The sequence below is a fragment of the Aphidius gifuensis genome, linkage group LG1 (genome assembly GCF_014905175.1).
Source record: "Aphidius gifuensis isolate YNYX2018 linkage group LG1, ASM1490517v1, whole genome shotgun sequence".
In the NCBI taxonomy this organism is placed as follows: domain Eukaryota; kingdom Metazoa; phylum Arthropoda; class Insecta; order Hymenoptera; family Braconidae; genus Aphidius; species Aphidius gifuensis.
Window position 1 is genome coordinate 28953105 of NC_057788.1, and position 26688 is coordinate 28979792.

Here is a 26688-nt window from a genome sequence, read left to right on the forward strand (position 1 = left end):
TTAATTTTAAAGAAATTTTTTTGATATACAAAGAGAGAAGTTGGCTTGAATAAATAGGGTGTTTAAAATCATCACTTTCCCCTTTACTTTAATGATAATAATTTTTTTTTTTTTACATATTAAAATTAAAAAATTAATTCTTTAATTCTTTATGTAAAAATTATAAAAATATTTCACCTGTTAAATTATCTTTACCATATTCAACCAAGATTTTTCTATATTCACACGATTTATTACTGTTTTTTTTTTAAAATTTTACATGTTAAATATTCAAATGAAAAAAAAATATCAACGTGCAATATAAATACACGTGTCTTTGATAGAAATAAAATTTTTATTAATTAGTAATATAATTTTTATTAATATATTCTGCAATCAGCTATATTTTCTCTATAAAAATTACAAGAAAAAATTAAAAAACTATTTTTTATAAATTATTTATTAGCTATTAACAAATCAAGTACATATAACAATGTAAAAAAAAAATAATAATAATATGAGGAAGCGAATGTTGAAGTAGAAAAACAAAGATATCTTGAGTATGTCTTCCAGGAATATCATACGGTACTTTATCCTTTTTATTTTACTGATTTATTTTTTTTTTATCGTTAAGGATTGAAAAAATAAGTCATTTTAAATATGTACCAATGGACATTGAGAAAGAAAGACGATTATTGTTGATAGAAAAATAATAACAATGAAATAAATGAAAAAGAAAATATTTAATTTAAAAAAATATAAAATTTATAACGGTGGAGAACGTGTGGGTCGTGTTGTGGGTCATTCATCGCCTACACTGAGATCTCAACTTCAATAAATCGAAGAAAAATAATATTGATGTACATTGAAATATCGAGCAAATAATGATGTACAAAGTCATTGTTATTTTTTTCAAACAATGATCAATTAAAGCCATTATTTTGTATTCGAAATTTTTCGATTTTTCTATGGAAAAATATTTATTCTGTTGCTGGAATAAAGTGAATGATTCTAATTTTTTTTTTCGAATTTTTTTCGAAATGAAAAAGACACTTGAAAATTATTTAAAAAAAAAATTTTATATGGAAATTATAAAGCTTTTTTTTATCATTTATTTAAAATAATATATTTTGAAATTTATTTCGTTGTTTATATTTAAATATTTTTTATTTTGTATATTAAATAAATTTTATGGTTTATTTATTTTTGGATTGACTTCCTTTTCTGTTGGTTCATCACCAGGTGATTCTATTTTTGGAAACGATATCTTGAATATTATGATAAATCAAAGTTAAATTTTAAATTCTATTGAAAAACAAGTCATCATAATTTTTATATCAATTTTTTATTATTGTTTATAAATATTTGTAACTAATACATCTACTAAGTTTTTATCAAGGTGAAAAAATTTATTCTATTATTAAAGTTTTATTGTAACTTAATCTAAAAGTAAATTTTAAAAAAAAAAAATAAGTTACAGTAATGGAGTATTTATTTCCTAGTTGAAAATAAAAGTTTTGTAATTTTATTTTTCTTTCATTACAATTTATACTATGCACAAAGTTTTGTCGTTAATTTGTTACAAAAAAAAAAATGAAAAAACCATAAGAATTTAAAAGAAATGAAACTAAAAAACAATAAATAGTTAAAATAAAAAAGAAAATGTATTTTAAAAAACTATCAGACATTTAAAAAAATATAAATTTTGTAATACTTGAAAAAGTTTAAAGAATATTTTCACCATTTAAAATACACTTGTTACAAAATTTTAATGATACCTTCAATTACAAAACTTGGTTATAAAAAAAAAAAATACATAAAAAAAAAATTTCAAATAATCAAGTGTCAAGTTATTGCATAAAATATAAAGTAATAATTCATACAATTTAATATTTTTTCATCTACAATTAATATAAAATAAAAATTTTTTATTTCAAACTAAACACCTGTATTTAGTTTGACTATAAAATTAATACCGGATTTGAAAGCCCTTAATTTAAAACCAAACATTAAGAAATAATACATTTAACTTGTAATATAATCTAATAATTATACATTTTAATAATTCACCATGTCAAATACATCTGCAATACAATAATTATAAACTGTTTGAAAATAAAAAATAAAATAACAAATTCATGCGTGAATGATTTGACAACAATATTTATCATAAAAAATAATAAAAAAAACCATAATAATAAATTTTTAAAAATATAAAACTTTCATTATCTTGTAAGTTGTGTAATTTATCTCAATAAGACACAATAAATTAATTTTATTATTATTAAACAAACATTTAAAATAATGTTATCTAGATCACACTTAATTTTTTCTTTGATTTGATCAACCTTTTAATAATACTTTCACCATTTTGTTAAACAATATTTATAATTGTTCTTTTTTTTGTTTAACAGGCCCACGTTGTATCGGCATTTGAACAATCCTTGCAAAACATGACCCAGAGACTTCAGCAACTAACAGCAACAGCCGAGAAGAAGGTGGGTCAATTTCCGGTTTTTATTTTTTATTTATAATATTATTATAGTCACTTTGAATATTTATCAAAGTCCCTTTCTATAATACATATAATAAATACCAAATTTCTATATTCAATGTAGATGATTTGTTATTTTTTATTTTTTTTATTTTTCATTGTATAATCGTTTGATGATTGATCAAAATTTTCATCACAATCGACAAGCTAAATGTACATTTCATCAAAAATATTTTTTTATTATGTATATCTACATTTGGCTACTGTTAAATAGAGAGGGGTTAAAATGAAAAAAAATATATAAAATATTTTATATATACATGAAAGCTTTGGAGAAAAAAAATAAATAGAAAAAAAATCATGCGGGCTTTATTGGTTGTGGAATAATATTCAAAGTGATTATTTTTTACATAAAAGAAATGGAACAAAAAAAAAATATATATTAAAATGAAGTCTGAATAAATATATACTCATTCAAAAATTGTAATTCATACTCGACCCACTTCAGACTTATTATTTCCTGTTCTTTTGTCTTTACCTAAAATATTTAATTTCGATACAAAATTTCATGTTAAATTTTAGTTTTTATATTGTAATATTTATTTATGAATTTGTGGAAATTATCAAGTTTATTTATTAAATGTAAAAAGAAAAAAAAATTTCAAAAATTAGTTGAATTGAAAAAAAATTTAATATGCATAAAAAAGAATTAAAAAAAGACACAAAAATTCAAGAAAAAAATTCAAATACAATAAATGATAATAAGCTAATAAATAATGCAGTTACTCGTAAATCAATATTACCAGTTATACCTGGTCTTGAACGTATTATATCAAAAAGAAAATATCAATTATCACCAACATCATCTGATGATAAAAATTTACTAACAATATCATCAACAAAAACAACAAAATCATCGACAATACGTGAACCAAGTCCAAAACGTATTAAGAAAGATACAAAAGCTACAAAATTAATTGAAACAAATGATCATGTTGTTGATAATAATATCAATGACAATTTGATACCATCAACAAGTAAAAAACGTAAAACATTAAAAGAATTAAAACGTCATGTGGTGATACAAAATACCAAGAATATACAAACAATAGTTGAACATGATCATCAGCCAGGTGTTGTTGTTAATAAATTAATAGCTAAAAAAAATAATAACAATGAATCATATAAAAAATTTAATAAAAATGATGATGAAAAAAATAAAAAGCTAGTTAAACAATTATTTAAATCAACTGATGATTGGAGTAGTGATTCGAGTGATTAGCTTATCAATTAAATATTAATTTTAAAATGAAAAAAAAAGTACAAATAAATTACAAAAGATAATTATTTATTTTAATAGATTTTTAATAATTATTCATTAATTTTTTTAGGATTCTGAACTTCAAGAACTTCGTGATACAATTGAAAGATTAAGAAAACAAAGTGCTGAAGCAAGTTTAAATAATTCAACATCACCAAATGGTAGAAGACATACACTTGGTGAATCAGATAATAATACAACAAATGCTGGTACAAATTATAATAATCATCAAGACACAACAATAGCACGTCAATTATCAGCTGATTCAGTAACATCATTAAATTCATTAAGCAGTGCATGTTCAATAAGTAGTCATAATAAAAAAAAAGGATGGTTAAGAAGTTCATTTTCAAAAGCATTCTCCAGGTCACGCAAGAATAGACATGGTTCAGTATCAGATGCTGATGATTGTAAAGATATTAGTATTATTGGATGTGGTGAATTAAGTGTACCAAATAGTCCAAGACTTCCGACATCTGTCAAGCATGAAAATTCACATAATAATCATCATGATAAAATTAATAATGGTGAAAAATCACCAGATTATATTGATAATGAATTAACTGATAATAATAGTACAACAGGATTATTTAAAAAAGATGAAGATGTTGATGAATTAAAAAAACAGCTAAGAGAAAAAGATCTTATGATGACAGACATTAGACTTGAGGCATTGTCATCAGCTCATCAATTAGTATCACTCAAAGATCACATCAACAAAATGCGGGTAAGTTTATTTGCTTTAAATTGATTTTTTATAACAAAAAAAAAAAACACCCAAATAATAACATTAAAATTGACAAAAGAATTATTTTTTTTCCCCTTTTTTCCCTCTTCATATCGCTAATAATAATAATGACAAAATAAAATTTAAATAATTGAATCTGATAGCCACCCACAGAGAAAAATAAAAGCCAATAATTTAACGGTAGTTAATTTCAAATAATAACATACATCTTCCCACTGAAATACATGTTTTAATAATAAAAATAAAAGAAAAAAAAAACATGATAAATTGATTTCGACAGATAATAATTGATAGTAATATGTATTATTAAATTTTACAGAATGAAATGCTGAATTTAAAACAGGACAATGAAAGATTACAACGATTAGTAACATCAAAATCATTGACATCATCACAATCATCATTACCAAGTGATCCTGATCGTCGTTTTAGCATGACTGAAGTATCATCATCAAATGTCGTAGCAGGTTTAACAAATGGTGATACACATACAACAACAATTGATCAATTGGATGATTTACAAATAACACAATCAAATAGCTCACAAATAATAAATAATAATATTAATAATACAACAACAACAACAACAACAACATCAACAACAAATGAACCAAATGTAGAACAAGAAACAGATGGTAAACGTATTAATATTGCAATATATATTGGTAGTGAAAATAATTTTAATTTTAATTTAATATCAAGTAATAATGATGGTGTTATTGGTGAACCACCAAATTCAATAATATCAAATGTTTGTATATCAAATAAAACAACATGGGATTCACTTGATTCAACAGTTAAAAGACATTTTAAAGATTATATTAATCGTGTTGATCCAATAACAAATTTAGGTCTTGGTATTGATTGTTTATCAGCATATCATATTGGTGAAGCATCAAGATATACAAATGATACACAATATCCAGAATTATTACCATGTGGTTATTTAGTTGGACATGTTAAAACAATATATATTGTATTATCTGGTTATTCATGGCTTGCTATTGATACATTAATACCACGTTCAATTGTACAACGTCTTGTATCACAATTATCAGAACATCGACGTTTAATATTATGTGGACCAAGTGGTGCTGGTAAAAGTTATCTTGCTGGTAAACTTGCTAATGCATTTGTTGATTTTGATAATAATGATTGTAAAGATATATCATCTGTTGCAACATTTAATGTTGATCATAATACAAGTAAAGAATTACGTCAATATTTAGTACATATTGCTGAACGTTGTGCATCAAATGCTGGTGATGAATTACCCAGAGTTATTATACTTGAAAATTTACAACATGCAACATCATTGGGTGAATTATTTAGTGGTTTACCTGGTACAAATTGTTTACCTGGTACACGTAATACATTATCATCATGTCCAGCAATTATTGGTACAATGAGTCAAGCAACATGTAATACAACAAATTTACAATTACATCATAATTTTAGATGGGTATTATTTGCAAATAATATGGAACCAGTTAAAGGTTTTTTGGGTAGATATTTGAGAAGAAAATTATTAGAACATGAATTAAAAGATACAAATAATTTTATTGGTGGTAATGGTATTAAAAATTCAGAAATGGCTGCTGTTGTTGAATGGCTACCACGTGTATGGTTACATTTAAATAAATTTTTAGAAGGACACAGTAGTACTGATGTTACAATTGGACCAAGATTATTTTTATCATGTCCAATGGAAATATCTGGTTCACAAGTATGGTTTACTGATTTATGGAATTATTCAGTTATACCATATTTAGTTGAAACAGTTAGAGAAGGTTTAGCACTTTATGGAAGAAGACAAACTACCAATGGTAATAACAATAATAATAATAATAACAATGATTGTACTTGGGAAGATCCAACACAATTTATTGTTACAACTTATCCATGGATATCATCACATGCTGTTCATGGTGGTAGTGATGCACTTTTAAGATTAAGACCAGATGATGTTGGATATGATGATGTTGGATCAGGACATAATTCTGGTGTTGGTGCATCAAGTGTTAAGAGTCTTGGTAGTACTCACAGTGACACTGAAGGTGATCCTTTGGTAAGTTGATATTATATTTTATTTTATTCTATATAAAAAATAAACAAAATTTATAATAAAATAATTTATTTTATTGTAGTTAAATATGTTAATGAGACTACAGGAAGCAGCCAATTACTCAAATCCACATGGAAATGACAGTGATTCAGTAACATCTCTTGATTCATCTCATACAAGACACTCGGAAGAATTAAATACTTCAACTTCCTCATCTAGAGGAGTTGAATCTGCACTTTAAATTCATTTGTCACTTATTTTAACAAGCATGCCATTTGTAAAGCAAAAAAACAAAACGATATAATTTTATTTTTATTTATATAATTATTTATTAGAAAAAAAAAAAAAAAAAAAAAAAACAAATTGACGAGAACAAACAAAATAATAAATATTAAAATTTATAAAACTGCCTAATTTTTTAAACAACAATATAAATAAATTATTCAAATTGTCTACGAAAATATTGTTCAACAGGTTCTAATAATTAATATAAATATATTTCAATGTATAATGGCGATAATTAAATGTTTCGAATTAAGTAACTTTCTATAAAATGTCATTGAAAACAAACGGCGTAAGTAATAAATCAAGCACATTATTATTTTGCATATAAAAAAAAAAAAAGGAGAATTGTATTTTTAAAAAATATACATTTGAATAATAATTTTACACGAAAAAATATAAAATATAAAATATCAATTACAGATGAGTGCCTAGTAGGCGATATATGAATTTTCAAACAGTATTAAAAATAAATAAATAAATAAAAAATCATGACATTAATAATTGATTGGCAATTCAATTGACAGCCATAAAATCAAAGAATAAAATTAATTAGTATAATGATTTAGTTTCTGAATGAATTGTGTATTCAAAATTAATTTATATATTTATATAAATTCGCTAAAAAAAAAGAAAAACAAAAAAAAAAAGAAAAGTTATATATATTTAATTTAAGAAAAGCGATAAATGAAAAATGTTGATATAAATAATAGTAATTAATATTAGTGATAATTATGATAAATAATGAATGTACGAATCATGATAAAAAATATTCTGTGTAAAATTTATAACTAGCAGATAAGATCGTGAGTACTTCTGGTCATTTTTAATTTGTAAATATTATTTTAAAATACGCAATATAAAAAATTAAATTTTTAAAAGTAAATTAATAAATAAATGACAATGTCAAAATGAAAAAATTCAAAATTAAATGAATGGCTGCAAAGACCAAATATAAAAAAAAGCCAATTGAATTTTTGAATAATAAAAATATTAATATAAATATATTAGTATATTCCAATGATCATGTTCAATAAAAATATAAGGTCAATATTTCTACACGGTAATCTTATTGTATGACGAATTGGATTGATCGGAAAAAATATATTAAAAGAAAAAAAAAAAAAATAATGATCTACACTTTTATTGTGCTGTTAATGTGATTAAAATTGATATAATTTTATTTTTCTTTTTATGTTTATAAACAATTTAATAAATTTTATATAGACTCATGAAAATAATTTTTAAATAACTGATAAATCAATGTGAAATTATACAGATTTTTTAAACTGGTATTTGTACAGCGATTGCACTCGATTTATTAGAATAATTAATTGTGTCATAAATAAATTTATACGAAGCGATATATATTAAAAAGAAATAATAATAAAATATTTAATTAAACCTGACATACATTATCGAGTTATTTCCTGAACAATAGCTTACATCCTAAATAATTTATTTTAAAAAAATTACGAGGATGGCTCAACCCCATCATAGACAAAAAAATTAAAAATAGTTAAAATCCACCCTCTACCCCCTTTTGACCATTTCAAAAATTATAAATTTTTTTCCAAACCAGCTTAGATCTTAGACAATTTAATAAAAAAAAAACTACGAGGATAGCTCAACTCTACCATAGTTAAAAAAATTAAAAACCAGTAGTTGTCGTAAAATCGTATAAATATAATTCCCTAATAAATTTAATTTTTGGTCCGGCGAAATTTAAAAAAAATAGTATTTTGTATTAGGAGAATATAATTAGCAAAGAGGTATTTTATGATTTTTAAAGTTTACTTCTGTTTATATTATAATTCCCTGATAAATTTAATTTTCGGTCCGGCGGAATTTAAAAAAAATAGCATTTTGTATCAGGAAAGTATAATTAGCGAAGGAGTATTTCATTATTTATAAAGTTCACCTCTTTTAAAATATAATTCCCTAATAAAATAAATTTTTGGTCCGGCGAAATATGAAAAAAATAGCATTTTGTATCAGGAGAATATAATTAGCAAAGAGGTATTTTATAATTTTTAATGTTCACCTCTTTCAAAATATAATTCCCTAATAAAATAAATTTTTGGTCGGGCGGAATTTAAAAAAAATTAGCATTTTGTATCAGGAGAATATAATTAGCAAAGAGGTATTTCATAATTTATAAAGTTTACCTCTTTTATAATATAATTCCCTAATAAATTTAATTTTTGGTCCGGCGAAATTTAAAAAAAATAGCATTATCTATTGGGAGAATATAATTAGCAAAGAGGTATTTCATGATTTATAAACTTCACCTCTTTTAAAATATAATTCCCTAATAAAATAAATTTTTGGTCCGGCGAAATTAAAAAAAAATAGTATTTTGTATCAGGAGAATATAATTAGCAAAGAGGTATTTCATAATTTATACAGTTTACCTCTTTTATAATATAATTCCTTAATAAAATAAATTTTTGGTCGGGTGGAATTTAAAAAGAATAGCATTTTCTATTGGGAGAATATAATTAGCAAAGAGGTATTTCATATTTTATAAAGTTTACCTCTTTTATAATATAATTCCCTAATAAATTTAATTTTTGGTCCGGCGAAATTGAAAAAAAATAGCATGTTGTATCAGGAGAATATAATTAGGAAAGAGGTATTCGATGTTTTCTGAAGTTTACCTCTTCTACAATATTTTTTCCTGATAAAATAAATTTTTGGTCCCGCGAAATTTAAAAAAAATTGCATTTTGTATCAGAAGAAAATAATTAGCAAATTGGTGTTTTATAAAGTTTACCTTTTCTATAATATATTTCCCTAATAAAATAAATTTTAGGTATCAGGAGAAATTTGAAAAAAATAGAATTTTGTATCAGGAGAATATAATTAGCAACGAGATATTCTATGATTTGTGAAGCTAATCCATTTTATAATATTTTTCCCTAATAAAATACATTTTTGGTCCGGCAAAATTCAGAAAAAATAGCATTTTGTTTTAGGAGAAAATGTTTAGCAAAGAGGTATTTCATGTTTTATAAAGTTGACCTCTTCTATAATATATTTCCCTAATAAAATAAATTTTTAGTCCAGCGAAATTTAAAAAAAAATAGCATTTTGTATTAGGAGAATATAATTAGCAAAGAGGTATTCGGTGTTTATAAAGTTTACCTCCTCTATAATATGTTCTCTTAATAACATAAATCTTTTGTTGAAATTTAAAAAAAAAAAAAATAACATTTTGTATTAGGAGAATATATTGTTCTGTTGATGAAATCAACACATAATCATAGGTAAATGCTATGTCTGTTTATACTTAATTTATGTTTATTGTTTTATCTCACACTGACTAATTATCCAATTTTTTTTCTTTATTATTTTTCTATTTAACATTTAAATTATTTATCTACATAATATATAAAATTTATCTAAATATTTATCGATGATCTAGAATAACATTCGATGCATAATTATTATTTTTCAAGCATGCTTCAACAACAGCAAAAACAGTCAACAATCTTCTGTCCATAGCACTTAAATGATCATCAGTTATCAATGGCAATACATCAGCCATTGTTGATTCATGAACAAGAAGTTTACCCAATGATTCACTCAATGCACCACCTCCAAATAACTGCAATCTATCCCAAGTTGTTTTATGAATCCTAAAAAAACAATAAAACAAACATTAACGATAATCAAATTCCAGAAACAAATATGATTAATGTCGATTGGTAAACACTTACATGCAACACTGATAAAGTGGAGCAAGAATATCAATATGATCAACATCTGGATTAGCAAAACTTTTGCCATTATCAATTAAAAGTACAGCTGGATTATGAAAATTATCTTCCATCAATTCATAATGATGTCTATCACCATTGTCAATTAAAAAATCAAATATTGATGTATCAATTAAATCTAAAAGTCTACTTGATGATTGTGGTGCATAAGTCTTTGCCTCTTTTACCTATTACATAAATAAAAAAACAAATAAATTGCCACGTCAATTTATAAATTAAATATATTAATTATTAAAAATAAAATATACAAACTCTATCACAATAACTTTGATCACTCTCCCAGAGTGCATATTTATTTTTCTTATATGTTCGTTGCCATGGATTACGATGTTTTGATAATTTAAGATGTTCTGGTAGCCATAAAATAACAGCACCTTCTAGATCATCATTTTTACTACAAACTGAATCATTTGATGAACAATAATGACATGTACCATAAACACAAGTTTCATTTGATGATTCAAATATTGTTTGTTTTAATTTATCAGTTGCAATATTTTTTATTTCACTTAGTTTTACTGTAAAATTTTTAAACTCAATTATTATTTGATTCGTTGGATTTAAAATATGTCCAAGATTTATTAATACTTACATTTTCTTATGACTGTAAGTGGTACACGTCGTAGACCAAGTAATGATGACAAATGAAATGCAACAATTTCAGCATTATGTCTATCTTTGCCATAATAAACTGGACCATTTAAAATAGCATCTCTTGTGTACCATTGTGGTTTAAATAATGCTTTAACACCACCTTCAAATGTCAACATTAATTTTAACTGTGTACCAACTCCTGAATTATCAACTTTAATTATATTTTTTTTTCTTAATGCATTTAATATTGTGCCAAGTTCTGGTGCAGCTGCTGGTAATAATTGATGAGCATCTGGCCACTTGAAAAACATTAAAAACAAATACTTAAATTACACATAAAAAAATTAATTATTTAATAAATTTTTCGAAATAACTTACATTTATATTTGGTATACTCCAAATGTCTTTTTGTACATTTGGCATTATTTTTAATTCATTCAATAATCTATCAATCAATAAAATATAATTATTATTCTTTTTAAAAAATTTCGATGGTAGCAAACGCATTTCTGATTTAATTTTATCTTCAATTTCTTTTGTTATTATTTTTCTATTATTATTTTTTAATCTATTGTTTAATTTAATTTTTGTATTATCATTTTTTATATTTATTATTGGTAATGTTTTTGTATAATATTTATTATTATTATTATTGTCAAGTGAATTATCAACAATCATACGAACAAAGTAAATATTAACTGTGAGTACAAGTAACAAAAGACCACCAAGTGCAAATAATGCGCATCTTCGACCAATCATCTGTAATTTTAATAATAAATTTATTAATAAAAAAAAACATTAAATATAAATAAATGTATTATTTATTTAAAACAATTATTTTGGCTACTGTGGGAGTGGTCCATCAAATTATTTTTTAATGTTTCGAAAATAACGTTAAATTAAATATTTATGTTACCTTGGATTTATGATAATTGTCCAGGCTATTAAATTACATGTGTCATAATTTATCATGACTCTTTTTTTGTATTAATTAATAATTAAAACACTATTTATTTACCGGCACAAGAAAGTGCAACTTGCTCAATGTCGCCATGTTTATTTACATTTTTTTTTTTTTTCTAACACAAGTGTCAACACACATACACTACACCACCCAACATGCAGATTAAATTTCGAAAAGAAAAAAGAGGCAAGTATCAATTGATAATCGAAAAATAAGATACAGATATTTTTATTATTTTTTTTCGAATTAAGAAAAGCAATAAAATTAATAATTCAAATGATTAATAAAATATTTTTATGATAAAAATTAATTTTATTGTTTAAAATAGTAATAATTTTATTTTTTATGAATTTAAAATGAAAATTTTATAATTAGAAACAGAAATTTCTTGTTTAATTAAATTTTATATTTCTAATTAATATTATTTTCCTCCTGGTGGTCTTGTTGGTCGTCTTGTTGATGTTATATACCTTCGATACAAAACATCAGGATGAATTGGTGGTGGATCATATTGATCATATCGACGAGGTCCAAATCCATGTCCAAGTATATGTCCAATTCCCTGTCCTGAACGTCCATGTCCATGTCCACGTCCATATCCACCACCTCTAGTTCTTAATTCAGGCTTGAACTCTTGTTTTTGAAGCACTGCTAATTACATAAATAATTAATTTACATTATTAATTAGCTATTTTAAGAATTCATTATAATTTATTATTAATTTTTGATATTAAAATCATCATTTTACCATTGGATTTTCGACTGGATAAATTTGACTCACTGCAATGTTGAGTATTTAAATTTTCAAAATCATTCATCAATAATTTGATACTTTTCAATGAGTTATCCAAAAAATTGCAAGGTATACATGATTTTTTATAATCATCTACTTTTCCAATAACACTGCGATATCCAATTTTTGGATAAGCTACTGATTCAGCTAAAAATTTAAATTATATTTTATATTTTGTAAATTAAATAACAACTGTTTTTAGACTTACCATTTGACAAACTAACATTGTTGATAAAACAAGTAAATAATATGACCAAAAAATATAATTGAATTGATTTTAATATGCCAGTTATTAACGGCATATTTATTTATTTTTATTTTCACCTGTTACTTTGTTTTTTTTAAGAATGATCAAACCGTTGAATGATCCAGTCTATTTTATACCAGCAAAGTTTTAATTTTATAATGATATTAAAATTTTATTTAATTATATAATCAACAAGTTTACGCTTTAACGATACACCAATTTATTTTACAACTTATATTCTAATAAAGTTGTGATTGAAAAAAAATAATATAAACAAACTTACGAGACTCGTAAAACAATGTGATTGCTAGTATTTTTTAAGTGACTTTTTATTTTTATTATAATATTGTTATGTTTATTTAAATTAAATAAATAAACCAACAAACAACAGTATGTAAAATTTATATTGTACATGTTAATAATAATAATATAAATTAATTAAAATATATAATTTGAATTAAATTATTATTAATAAAATAGATTTTATTTTTTATTTTTATTCAAAGTATATATTAATAATTAATTATAACAATTAAATTCAATCATTAAAAAAAAAAATTAAATCTTTAAATATAAACAAAAAAGATCTATTATAATTTTATTATTAAAAATTTTAAAACTCAATTAATTAGCTTATTTTTTATTTAAAAAAATCATCAACTACATAAGTGAATATAATATTAAACTATGATAATTTTACATTTAGGCTTATGTTCTATATTTTTTTTTTTAGAGCATAACATTAATTATATAGTAATTGAGTCGATTAAATCGACGTGAATGGCTCGGCTCCAAGTTGTTACCCTTTATTTTTGTGTTTGTGTTTACTTTATCTTCTCGTTATTTATTTTTTTTTTTTTTGTAAATAGGTACATAGATAATTATTGATCCAGTAGTTTGACAATATGTCAACTATTTAAAATTAATCTCTACGCTGACGTTCTTTTTCCCTAGCAAGTTCAGCAGCAAAATCCATTGGAGAATGTCGCCTGAAAAATACATAATTAAATCAATAAAAATTGAATTGTTTTAAAAGTAATAATTGGACTATTTTTGAAAAATAATAAATTACCTTTCTCTGTACTTTTCACGATCACGATGACGTTCTCTTGTATTTTTATTATCCCTACTACGACTTCTATATCTACGACTTCTTTCACGACTTTTTTCTCTACTTGGTCTTCTTGAATGACGATGTTTTCTATCATCATTTCTTCCACGATCTCTTGAACGTTCACGTTCTCTTGATCTGTCTCTTGATCTATCTCTCGATCTATCTCTTGATCTTCTACGTTCTCTTTCACGATCACGATATTTATCTCTTCGTTCTTCAGATCTAAATAAGCATAATCATAAAAAAAAAGAAAAATTAATAATTAAATTATAAATCAATGTGTGATACATGTATCTATGTAGTTATATTAATAATAAAATATTAATAACGTGATTTAATTCATACCACGTAGACGCACCTGGCTCGCCACTGATTTGCATGATCATTATCATTCCATTGACCATCACCACCACCACGTTCTTGGCTATTGTATCTTTGTTGATTTCTGCTAACATCTTTTCTTCCACTGTTGTTACAATTATATTTACCTTGATTATTAATTGTTATTTGTGGTTTAGCATTACGTGAATTTGCTGATTGTTGAGGAAATCTTTCACCTAATTTTTGTTCTAAATCTTTTTGTATTGGTACTGGAATACGTGGAAATAATGTTGAAAACCATTCTAATTTTGTTAAAAATTGTTTAAGTATTTCACCAAGTTTCATTATTTGTCCACCACCAGCTTTAACATCCATTTCTTCAGCATCTTCAAGGTACTCGTCGTACCACGTGAATAAATCAGCTGGTGGTTGTGTATATCTATTTTAAACATTCAAAATAAACAAATTTTTATTATTATTTCGATATTATTATCATCTTCATGTTTGTATTTTTTTTTTTTGATATTACCTTATGTACATAAATCCAAGTGCGCGAATATATGGTGAATCTGGATGAACAATTAGTCCATTTAATTGTTTTCTTGTTAATCTTAGTGTAAATAATTTATAGAGAAGACAATATGCTGTTGATACAATTCCACCAGCTCCAACTCCACGTACCTAAATAAATTAAAATTTATAACATCAAACATATTTTTATCAAAAGCAAATAAACAAACATAATATAAATATTTGTAAAGATAATTGATTAATACTCACACCTCCACACATTCCAGTTTGTCCAGCTGTTTTTCTACTTCCTTTTTCCCATGGTTCTAAATGTACAACTCTGTAATAAATTTCATCTATAACTTCATGATAAGTTTTAAGTTCATAAAGATTAACTTTAAAATAATGTGATGACAATATGTTTGTTAATATCAAAGGATTTAAATTCATTGTTCTTTCATTTCCCCATAATGGTAATACATTTGATTTTTTTCCTTCTTTTTTAGTTTGACGTGCATCTTCTTCACAACCACTTGAATTATTATATGGTGATCCTGTAATTAATTATTGATTTATTAATATTATTTATACATAGATTAAACACTTTTTTTTTTAGGTTAAACGTTGTAAATACGTAATACGTTGCATCTTTTTTAACATGAAAGAAAAAAAAAAATTCAATTAAAGGATAATAGTAAAAATCTTACCTCCGTCAGCACCTTCGACATCCTGACCAGACATTTTTTAAAAATAAAGTTTTTAAATTAGGCCTCAAATATTGTTTTAACAAAGTTACTCAACAAAAAAAAAAAAATAAAAAGACAAACTCTTGTGTCACCCAAGCCACATGGGATCAAATAAAAAAAATAAAGCAGCTCCAAAATTATATTTTAATTAAATTTTGTTTAATTGAATTATCTAGAAGTAAATTAATTTACTTATTTATATATTTTAATTATAGTTTATTTTTTAATATTTATTTATCTAGTAAAAAAAAATCAAACAGGAGCACAAAAAAAAAACACACACACACACTAATTTCAACGCGCGTTGTTGAAGAAGAACCATCAAAAAGATAATTGTCAAATGTCAAGATGAAAAAGAAGAAGAGACGAAAGGTTATTATCTGGAGAAGATTGTGTCGGCATCATTGACAAATTTATCAACTAAATGTGTCAAAAATGGCGCTGATGATTGTTGATGTTGTTTATTTATTTATTTATATGAAAAAAAATAAATAATAAACAAAAGTTGAACATAACCATATCGTAGTCTAGATGTTAATTGTCAAGGTGATTTCTAGCCGGTGTTAATTAAAAATGTCAGCTCCAATAAGTACAGCGTTAGATAATTTAAATTCCGCAATAAAATCAAATATAATACCAAATCAAGAGTATCTTCTTCAGGGTTCAATTTTAGATAGTGCTGTTGAAGTATTATTACATCGTCTACGAGGATTATGTGATAATGTTGACAGTGGTACTGAAACATTTCATGATCATGAAATGTGTTTTAGTATTAGAAAGTAATTATAATTATTATATGTATTATAAAATTATTATTAAATTAAATATTTAAATTAATTTTCATTTAATATAATTAATAGAGGACCACCACCAGAACAACCACTTTCATTACGTGTAAGAAGAGCATTGGATTATCCAGAAATGCCATGGCAATTACGTTATATTGGTCAACATGAACTTGGTGATAAATCAAGACCAACAATTGTTAGAAGTAGTATTGATATTGCAACAAGTAATACTGTTGTTGAATTTTTAAATGAACTTGGTTGTAGACTTGATTATGAATATATTATACGTGGTTATATGTTTCGTAAAGGTAGAATGAAAATAACTGTATCAAAAATATTTAAAATGGCACAAGGTAAAGTACCAGAAAGTGTTGAACCAATGTCACAAAGTTATTTAGTTGAATTATCTGTTCTTGCACCAACTGGACAAGATGCTATTGCTGAAGATATGAGAATATTTGCTGAACAATTAAGACCACTTGTACAACTTGAAAAAATTGATTATAAAAGATTTTAAAAAAATTTTCATTTTCATAATTTATTATTATTTGTCAATAGAATTTTTTTTTATGAAAGAAAAACATATTAAAATTAAAATTATATTTTTTTATATCTTTTATTTTTTAATTTCAAAATAAAAAGATTAAAATTTATATATTTTTAAGTAATAAATCATCAAAATTCTGTCATGTTGAGGAAAAAATTTTTGCAAAATATAACATTAAATGATAAAATAAATGGCTGAAACAAAAAAAAAAAATTATCTTAATAATCGTTGATATTTAACGTATCTCTTTTTGATTCGTGTAAATTAAAATGATTAATTAAATATTTAATTTAATAGAAAAGAAATAGTTATCTTATCTTTAAAATATTTAGTAAAAAAAAAAAAAAAATGATTATTCAACTACAATAATTTGCAACAAATTTAAATAAATGAAAAGAAAATTCCACAACTTTATTTTATGAAAAAAATTTGAGACAAAATTATGATAAAATATTTTAATTAAAAATTAAATTACAAATAAGTTTTTATAATGGAATAGTAGATATTATTAAACGAGTTAAATTAAATATAAAAAAAAAAACTTATACCTCTATATAATTAAAACTCTTCAAACAACGTTTGTAAAATAAATAAGTAAAAAATAAAAATGAGATAAAAGTTTCATCAAAAAACTCGAGACAACTATTATTTGATATAAATTTATATCAATGTTTGGCTTAAAGTAATAAATTATTAACATTATTCAGCCAAAATTTTATATAAATACAGCTACATCTCTAATTTTAAAAGCACTTTAAATTCTACAAGTCATCAAGATGAGAGCATTGAACTTTTTTATTTTCATTGCTTTTTTTACTCTGGTAAGTTAGAAATTTTATAAATTATTAATTTTAAAAATCCTAAAAATTGCTATTTAAATAAATAGATTAATGGAGCAAGATGGGGTCGTATTGCATCTTCAAAAGAAATAGAGTATCATGAAAATTTGTTGCACTATTGGAATGCACAATTTGAGACATTAGGAAAAATTGCAGGAGAAAATTGGTTCACTTTAAAAAATCAAATTTTGTTTGACACATTGGCTACCTATAAATCTTCAATGTCATCCAGTTCTAATGATAAAAAACATAATGATATTTGTCTAGAACAGTCAAAAAAACAACTTTTAATGTTATTTTTAACTACAATATCTGACAATCACAATTGTTTAAATAATGAAATTAAAAACTTAAACGAAATTACTAAATCAATTGTCATGGTAAGTCAATAAATTTAATTAATTTATTATTAACTTTTTTGAATTAAAAATTAAATTATTTTTTGTTAATTTTAAGTCAAATAATTTACTGAAAACTTATCCACGATGTAATAATATGAGTAATACTTCCAAACAATTATTAAATTGCATTGATGATGAAAGAAAATTTATGAAAAATGATTGTTCTGGAAAAAATTATCTAAATGCATTAAGAGAATTGAAAATAAAAAATACAGAAATTGTTAAATCATTAAACAGTTGTATCGCCAATAATGTAACAACTATTTCAAATAATTCATTAAAAATTAAAACAAATGAATTTAATACTTGTATAAATAAAAAAATAAATACAGAAGATAAAATAGTCACAGAAAAAAAAGTAAGATAACATATTAAATAAATAATACATCTTTAAAACAATTATATATATTTTTTTATATTGTAGATAAATAGCAGTGTAACAATAAAACATTCAACCACCAATGATAAAAAATTATTAACATTGTATAACAATCAATTGTCGCAATTGGAAAGTAATTTTTCAGAGGAAAAATTTAATGTAAATCAAAAAATTTCAGATACAAAAAATCAACAATTTAATTTAATCAAGTTAATTAAAACTATTTATGGTAGAAATAATACTTGTTGTTTAAATTTACCACAAGAAGATATTAACAGAGCTGCTGAAATTGCAATTGATAGATACAATAAATGCTATAAAAATGAATCGTCTAACTACAACGAATCTATTATTTCTTATGTTAAGGTAATGAGTCATTACTAATGAGGAATGACAATTTATTAATTAGTAAAAATATAATTTTTTAATTATTGTTTTTATTTTTTAGACAATAAAATATTTCTCAAATTGTTTTAAAAATAATAATTCATCATTAATATTAAAATGTATTGATGATACTAGTCTGACTGATGGATCAAATGAATTTAAAATTTTTAATGAATACGTGAAGGATTATTTAAAAAGTAAATTTAATTCTGTGACTTTATCATTAACAAATTGTTTTGAAAAAGCAAAAATTAATTTTAGCTCGTCAGTTACGTTCGCTAATCTTGATTTTGATGAATGTATCATGAAACAACAAGATAATAATGGTTGTCATGTTGCTATTGATGATGTTGATGATGTAATTTAAAAATATTTCTATTGTGAAGAAAAAATGTCTTGAATTATTGTCGAAAAACCTTTTTAAATGAAAAAAAAAAAAAATTGTCAATCGTTTATTTTCGTAATCATAGTTTTGTTTTTTTAATGTTAAATGATAAATAAAATATTAATTTTATTATTTGATTTATGTAATAATTTTTATCTTGATAATAAAAATAATTTTTTTCCTCTTAGCGAGATTTTTATAATAAAAATAAATTATAAAATTATAAAATTATTTGAGATTATTAAATATAAAATATGAATAAAATTTTAACAGAATTATATGTTATAAAACAATGATAAAAATTATATTTGCATTGTTTCGTTTTTTCCCTCGAAATTGGCCAAAATTAGATAACGATAAAAAGCTCAGAAATAATAAATTAACATGATAAAACTCAGGTGATTATAATTATTTTAAAAGTTGTCCTCATTTTGTAGATATAAAAGCAACTACCAAAAATTAATAACTTTAATTAACAAATTTTTATCAAGAGTGTTATTCAAAAGACAAAAAAAATATTATTATTTGTAAAATATAGAAAATTTCAATTAAAAATGAAACAATTAGTATATTTATTATTAATTTGTGTATTTTTAAAAATGGTATGTATTATTTAATTATTTGTAAATTAATATTCAATTAGTTTAATTAATTATTTTAATATAATAGACTCATGGAACACCTACAATATCAACAATTAAAAATATTACTTCAAATAACACATTAAAAAATATTTATGAACTTCAAAATACATTATCAGTAAGAATGGCTTCAGAACAATGGTTATATTTACATGAATTTTTTACTGCAACAATAACAGAGCTTAAAAACTTTGTTACATTATCACTGAGTGATGGTAAAAATATCACAAATTGTTATGATATTGCAAAGAAAAAAAATATCGAGGCACTTGTCATTGCTCTGGATGACAATACCAAATGTTTAAATAATCATTCATCTAGTTTAGAAAATTTAATAAATATAATAATCCAAGTAATATATATTTTCATTTATTTATTCATTATTTATATTTTATCAATTATTATTAAATATATTGTTTATATTTTTTTTATATAGATTAAAAATCATGATGTACAATTTTCAAATTGCTATAAAAAAATAAATAAAAAAAAAGAAATTCTTAAATGTTTTGATGAAAATATAATTTTTAAAAATGAAAAAGTAAAAAAAATTTACAATGAAACAGTTGAATTTTTAAAAGCTAATACTGATAAATATTTAACACCAGAATTGGATGAATGTATTAAAAATTCAACATCAATATTTAATAAAAAATTCAATAATTTAAAAAATGATTTTAATCAGTGTGCTAAAATTAAAACAGTATCAAATGATTTAGTTAATCAAAATAAAAAAAAGGTATGAATATTTAAAAATTACTTATAATTATTATTTATTAATAAAATGATTATTTATAGAATATTGTAAATTCAACATCTCCTATGATAAATAGAAAATTAGAATATTTATATACATTACATTTTAAAATGTTGAATGAAATGAAGAAAAAGCATTTTGAAATAATACAAGATGTTAAACTGAGTATTACAGAATACAGTCGTGAATTTGTCAACGTTATTGAATTAAATGGTAAAAAAAATGTCAAATGTTGTTTAGATTATCCAGATAATGAAATAAATAAATCAACAAATCAAATAGTTAATAAAAGTAAAGTATGTTTTGATAATCAAGAATCGAAATTTAAAACTGCTGTAACACAAGTTATTGAAGTAAGTATTCTTTTTTCATATAAATATCATTTATAAAATAATAATTTATTTAATTTAAATTACAGAAAATTCAGACAAAATTATCATTTGAAATGTGTTACAAAAATTATTCATCATTACAATTGATTTTATCATGTATTGATGAATTTGAATTTTTATCAAATAGACATGAAAATGTATATAAAGATATTCAATATGAATTAGAACAAAATAATAAATTATTATCATCAAAAATTAATTATTGTCTTGATGATATAATTGAAGAACATCGTAAATCAGTTACAAGTTTAAGTATTCAATTTGATTCTTGTATTAATAGTCAAATTATTAATAATACATGTGTTGATAAATTACTTGATAATTCAAAACCTAAAATTGAAGTTTTAGAAAATAAAAAATCAATCAACTATGAAATGTCAATTGCAAGAATCTTTTTTATTCCACGACTTGGTTAATTAAAAAAAAAAACAAAAAATTACATTCACAAATTAATGTTTAAATAGAAATAATAATACGAATATTTAAGAACAATTATTATATTTAATAAATTAATAATTAGCAGTCTATTTTTTTTTTAATTTTAAGTATATAATATTCATTAATCGAAATATTTTGAGAATCGTTAAAATAATAAATTTTTTGTTGAATTTAATTTAAGCAATAAAATTTATATGATTAAGTAATTTTGAAATAATTGTTATTTATTTAATAAAATTGATTGATATTTAATTTTAAAAAACGAAAAAAATAATATACCTATACCTATATATTTATACTAATGTGATGATTATATTTGTGATGTTAATAATTTAATGATAAATCAATCACAAATAATTATGTTTTTTTGTTGATTGATAAAATAATTATTTATATATTTTTTAAAATTAACTTAAATGGCTATATTTTTGATGTTTTTTTCTCTTCTTGGTCATTTGATAAAGATTGACAAATTGATTATGAATATCTGGTGGTAATTCCCAATCGTCAATTCTTGGTAGAATTTTTTTAATTAAATGTAATTTAAGTGATTCAACATGACGATATCTAAGTAGCTAAAAAATTGAATAAACAAAATTATTTATTTATTTTGTGTTAGTATAACAACTGATTACTTACTTGTTCACTTTCTTGCATTGTTGTCCATGCACTTGTTGATGTTGCACTTAAAATTCTATTTGATTTAATCAAATAATCAATCATAGCATCTTGTTCAAATTTTTTAATTGGTTTTCCAATTCCCATTAGATCTCTAAACAAACAAAAGAAATAAATAAAAAACAAATCTTATTATTATTCTAAATAAAAAATCATTATACAAAAATAAATATAAAAATATATTACTGATGAAATTGTTTTGGATCACGATAATCAGAATCTTCTAATGATTTATATTCAATATCACCATTATTTGTTATTCTTGAACGTTTACCATTCCACAATGGATCATTAACAGTATCATCATTATTTTCTTTATTGAATCTTCTAATGATTTATATTCAATATCACCATTATTTGTTATTCTTGAACGTTTACCATTCCACAATGGATCATTAACAGTATCAATTATCATCATTATTTTCTATATATCTTCATCATCATCATCAACGTATATTATTTTTTTATCACCATTAATTGTTTCAGATATTAATACATTTTTTTCATCATTTAAAATTTCATTTGGAAGTTCTTTTGGAAGTTTACTTGACAAATTATTTGGAAGTTTATTTTCATGATTTATTGGTTTGTCAGTTGAACTATTTTCACTTGAATTATTATCTGTTTCATTTTTAATAATATTATCAATTTGTTCAATAATTTTATTTGTAACTTGATTTGTTTGTTTATTTAAATTTAATAAATCTTTGTTATTTTTATTAGTACGTTTTTTTCTTTGTTTTATTAAACGTGGTAATTTTTTTTCAATTTCTTTTAAATTACTACGTAGCTTTCTTTTAGTTGTGGAAGTTTCTGGGGATGTTTGTTGTATTGAAACAACATTATTTTTTAATTTTTCATTATTATCAGATACAAGTGTTGATTGTTGAATATTTGGCTCTGATTTGACAATTGTATTATTCATTTTTCCATCTTGATTCTTTGAATCTATATCTGATATTCTAAAAAATAAAAATATCATAGGTATATATTTGTTTTTATAAATAAAATTAATGATGCTTGTTGGTTTTTTTGTTATTTACCTGAATTTTCTTATGTCAAGAAGTCTACCCAGATGAATTGATTCAACTGCAAATTCAATGTGATAACGTTCAACTTGTTGCTCTTGTTTAATTTGTAAATTTGGATCAGTTAATGTATAAGTGTCATTATCTGGCTCTTCAACAATGATGCCACCATGATCCTGCATTAAACAAAAATACATATAGGTATGTTTATAAAAAATTTGTATAATAATCAATAAACTATTCAACTTGAAAATAAAATAATTCAACATATTTAAAATATATCTATCTATATGAAATTCGAAACACAAATTAGATTTGAATATTGATCAATAATAATACAAGCCAAGTGTCAAAATATATTGTTTGTTACCTTTATTAAAATACCAAAACATTTGAATGTTTCAAGATAAAATTTCAATGGTTTACCCTCGACGTTGAACAAATTCGTACACATTTTATCATATATTACGTTTTACATACTGACTTGTAATTATTATAAAAATTTATATTTATAAAACTTTACATCTAAGTTACTTTACTAAGTAATTAAAATATTGATGAGCTGGATACACGTGTGTGTACATTCATGTGTTTGTTTTTTTTTATCATTGCCTTTTGTTTGTCTGGAGAAAAAAAATAAATAAAAAACAAAAATTTATCTTGACATTTCATCTGAATTGATCTGAATAAATTTTTAGCTAAATATGGTGGACATTGCGCGGCAAATATTCAAACTAAAAAAATACCTTGATCTATTAAAAAAAAAAAAAAAGTAAAATTAGTCGAAAATATATCTACACTAAAATAGAATAATAAATAAATAAACAACAATATTTTTTGTAAATATATAAAATTATTTTAATACTGAAATAAATATAATAAAAATTAATTGTTAATAAAATTCAGGCAAATATTGTTTAATACATTTCATAGAACAAAAATTACAATCAAATGGAACAACAGTAACTCCAGATGATGTAACAATATTAGCTATTCTTTTTAAATCCATTGTTACTATTTTACGATAAAATATATTAAAAACAGCTGTTCCACAGACACAAAAACTTGCATTATCCAAATAATTAACAAGTGTAAATGGTATTGTACTAGCATCATAAGACATCCTGGAGAAAAAAAAAAAAAAAAAAAAAGACAAAATTAATAAAGCTACAATTAATATAAGTATTTAATTAATGATTTATAAATTTTGTTTTATTTTACCGGTGCTTGAGAACAACTTGGGCAGCGAATTCTGTCAACGATGATACTCCAATGATGCTTGTCATTGTCTGATTGTCCAGCATCAATAAATTATCAGAGACATTAATACTCTCCAGTCGAAGACCCCTTATACTTCCAGGCAATGCAACAATTTCATTACGTGATACATCAAGATATTTTAATGTTGGCAAAACACCAATACTAAGTGGTAAATTTTTTAACTTATTATCACTAATATTTAAAGTGAATAAATTTAATAATTTACCAATTTGATTTGGCAAATTTTGTAACTAAAAATAAATCATTTAAATTATTAATATTCATTTTATATTTAAATAATAATAGAAGACTAAAAAACTTACTTGATTCCCACTTAAATCTAGAAGCCTTAAATTTTTAGATAAATTTTTTTGATTTAACCATGTCCATTTGTTAACTTCACCAAGACCAAGTAAATTTTTTGATACATTTAGCTCATTTAAATGTGATAAATTACCTAATTCTTTTGGTAATGATTTGATATAATTATTTGATAAATTTAAAATACGTAAACTTTGTAATCTTAATATTCCACGATCAAATGATTTTCTTTCAAGGCCACTTATTGTTAGCTCTTCAGTTGTACGAGGAAAACCTTCAAGAACTGGATAATCAGATTTTGTTTTAATTACAACTTTTGTTTTTCTTGTTTGTGGTAATGTTTTTGGTGTTAAATTTGATACTGATAACACTGATACATCAAGCTTTTTTCCAACTCCTAATTTTAATACATGAAGAAAACTTTTTAATTGTATTGGATCTTGTGATTGTATTATTAAATCATGAGGTGGTTCATTTAGGCGTATTGTTGTTTTTCCTTGATCAATAAATTTTGTAAATACTTGTTGAATGTTATCATCAATCTGTTGATTAATAAAAATATATTAACCTTTTTTTTTTTCTCTAATTTTAATTAAATAATTATACAATTTATTTTAAAACTTACTTTGTATTTTGTTCCTTGTTTATTTTGTGTTGTTTGTAATAATAAATATAATTCTGGATTTTTAACTGATTGTTTACCAATTGCTAGACATGATTTTTGAGCTTTTCTTCTTGACACATTTTGAATTGATCTGTTTATTACTTCAACATTACAATTAAGCTTCATTTTTAATTTATTATTTTTCTAATTATTTATTGTACAATTATTATATTTCAATCCTTTAACATTTTCTTTTGATTAATTGGGATTTTATGGTTATATAATCATAACAATACAAAATATAAACAATTTTTTTTTTACAGTGTTTTACAGCAGCTGATGAACAGTTGTACAAACTGAAAAGTAAGAAAAAAACTGGGAAAATAAAAAATAAATTTTTAACAATATTGTTTTTCATTATTAAAAATAATAATTATATAATAAAAATTTATTATTATTTATTAGATAAGTTTGTTATGTAAATATTAAGTATTTTTATTGTTATTGAAATAAAAAATATATTTATTTTTCCAGTTGGCAGTTGTGGATTAAGCCGCCATTTTTATATTGCCGAATTTGCCCCGATTTTGAATTTGACATTTATATTTAATATTCAAAGTAAAAATATTCATTAAGTATAACGTGTATCAACAAACAATAAAACATAAATAAACATAAATTAAGTTTAATCTGACAGAGCATTTACCTATGAATATGTGTTCGGTTCATCAACAGAAAATAATAAAGCTGTTGAACCAATGGTTAATAATATATTCAAGGGTTATAAAAAAATTGTTTTTAAAATTGTTTATAATAATATTTTAATTATTAATTAATTTGAAAAAATTTTTTTTTTAATTGAAAAAAACCTTTTATTTTGAAA

At 22.7% G+C, this 26688-nt stretch overlaps 7 protein-coding genes across 14 annotated transcripts in view; 3 read left to right on the top strand and 4 right to left on the bottom strand.

Moving 5' to 3' along the window:
- LOC122860119 (protein sickie-like) overlaps nt 1-7262 on the top strand; it is a 112343-nt gene extending 105081 nt beyond the window's left edge. For all 6 annotated transcript variants that reach the window (XM_044163783.1, XM_044163780.1, XM_044163781.1 and 3 more), the window contains 4 exons: nt 2394-2477; nt 3865-4521; nt 4862-6610; nt 6690-7262. In XM_044163783.1, coding sequence (XP_044019718.1) covers nt 2394-2477; nt 3865-4521; nt 4862-6610; nt 6690-6848 — 2649 coding nt within the window. In that variant the 3' untranslated portion in view covers nt 6849-7262. The remainder of the gene's footprint in view (nt 1-2393; nt 2478-3864; nt 4522-4861; nt 6611-6689) is intronic.
- A 2948-nt stretch (nt 7263-10210) lies between these two features.
- Nucleotides 10211-13397, bottom strand: LOC122860148 (glycosaminoglycan xylosylkinase). Of its 2 annotated transcripts, none has more exons than XM_044163838.1 (8): nt 13231-13397; nt 12978-13169; nt 12182-12877; nt 11644-12024; nt 11264-11564; nt 10924-11189; nt 10612-10838; nt 10211-10530 (listed from the first exon to the last, which is right to left on the bottom strand). In XM_044163838.1, the coding sequence occupies exons 4-8, from the start codon at nt 12022-12024 to the stop codon at nt 10302-10304; spliced, it is 1404 nt and encodes a 467-aa protein (XP_044019773.1). In that variant the 5' UTR covers nt 12182-12877; nt 12978-13169; nt 13231-13397; the 3' UTR covers nt 10211-10301. The 2 variants fall into 2 exon arrangements, with proteins under 2 accessions (XP_044019773.1, XP_044019772.1); XM_044163837.1 differs by having other exon boundaries at nt 12182-12880.
- A 182-nt stretch (nt 13398-13579) lies between these two features.
- Nucleotides 13580-16246, bottom strand: LOC122860157 (pre-mRNA-splicing factor 38B). Of its 2 annotated transcripts, XM_044163847.1 has the most exons (6): nt 15922-16246; nt 15485-15768; nt 15234-15385; nt 14742-15143; nt 14342-14605; nt 13580-14258 (listed from the first exon to the last, which is right to left on the bottom strand). In XM_044163847.1, the coding sequence occupies exons 1-6, from the start codon at nt 15953-15955 to the stop codon at nt 14192-14194; spliced, it is 1203 nt and encodes a 400-aa protein (XP_044019782.1). In that variant the 5' UTR covers nt 15956-16246; the 3' UTR covers nt 13580-14191. The 2 variants fall into 2 exon arrangements, with proteins under 2 accessions (XP_044019782.1, XP_044019783.1); XM_044163848.1 differs by lacking the exon at nt 13580-14258 and having other exon boundaries at nt 14585-14605; nt 14729-15143; nt 15922-16244.
- A 185-nt stretch (nt 16247-16431) lies between these two features.
- LOC122860177 (mediator of RNA polymerase II transcription subunit 18) lies at nt 16432-17280 on the top strand. The gene is made up of 2 exons (XM_044163874.1): nt 16432-16739; nt 16821-17280. Exons 1-2 carry the CDS (start codon nt 16534-16536, stop codon nt 17263-17265), a joined length of 651 nt encoding a protein of 216 aa, XP_044019809.1. The 5' UTR covers nt 16432-16533; the 3' UTR covers nt 17266-17280.
- Nucleotides 17281-17854: 574 nt separating this feature from the next.
- Nucleotides 17855-19708, top strand: LOC122860153. Its single transcript, XM_044163843.1, has 5 exons — nt 17855-18116; nt 18182-18514; nt 18591-18893; nt 18960-19280; nt 19363-19708. Exons 1-5 carry the CDS (start codon nt 18072-18074, stop codon nt 19666-19668), a joined length of 1308 nt encoding a protein of 435 aa, XP_044019778.1. The 5' UTR covers nt 17855-18071; the 3' UTR covers nt 19669-19708.
- A 1758-nt stretch (nt 19709-21466) lies between these two features.
- LOC122860172 (probable cyclin-dependent serine/threonine-protein kinase DDB_G0292550) lies at nt 21467-24223 on the bottom strand. Its single transcript, XM_044163868.1, has 5 exons — nt 23991-24223; nt 23636-23796; nt 22779-23554; nt 22554-22686; nt 21467-22489 (listed from the first exon to the last, which is right to left on the bottom strand). Exons 1-3 carry the CDS (start codon nt 24072-24074, stop codon nt 23017-23019), a joined length of 783 nt encoding a protein of 260 aa, XP_044019803.1. The 5' UTR covers nt 24075-24223; the 3' UTR covers nt 21467-22489; nt 22554-22686; nt 22779-23016.
- Nucleotides 24224-24453: 230 nt separating this feature from the next.
- LOC122860156 (leucine-rich repeat protein 1) lies at nt 24454-26114 on the bottom strand. The gene is made up of 4 exons (XM_044163846.1): nt 25827-26114; nt 25204-25743; nt 24842-25131; nt 24454-24744 (listed from the first exon to the last, which is right to left on the bottom strand). The coding sequence occupies exons 1-4, from the start codon at nt 25989-25991 to the stop codon at nt 24513-24515; spliced, it is 1227 nt and encodes a 408-aa protein (XP_044019781.1). The 5' UTR covers nt 25992-26114; the 3' UTR covers nt 24454-24512.
- Between the last annotated feature and the right edge of the window lie 574 nt (nt 26115-26688).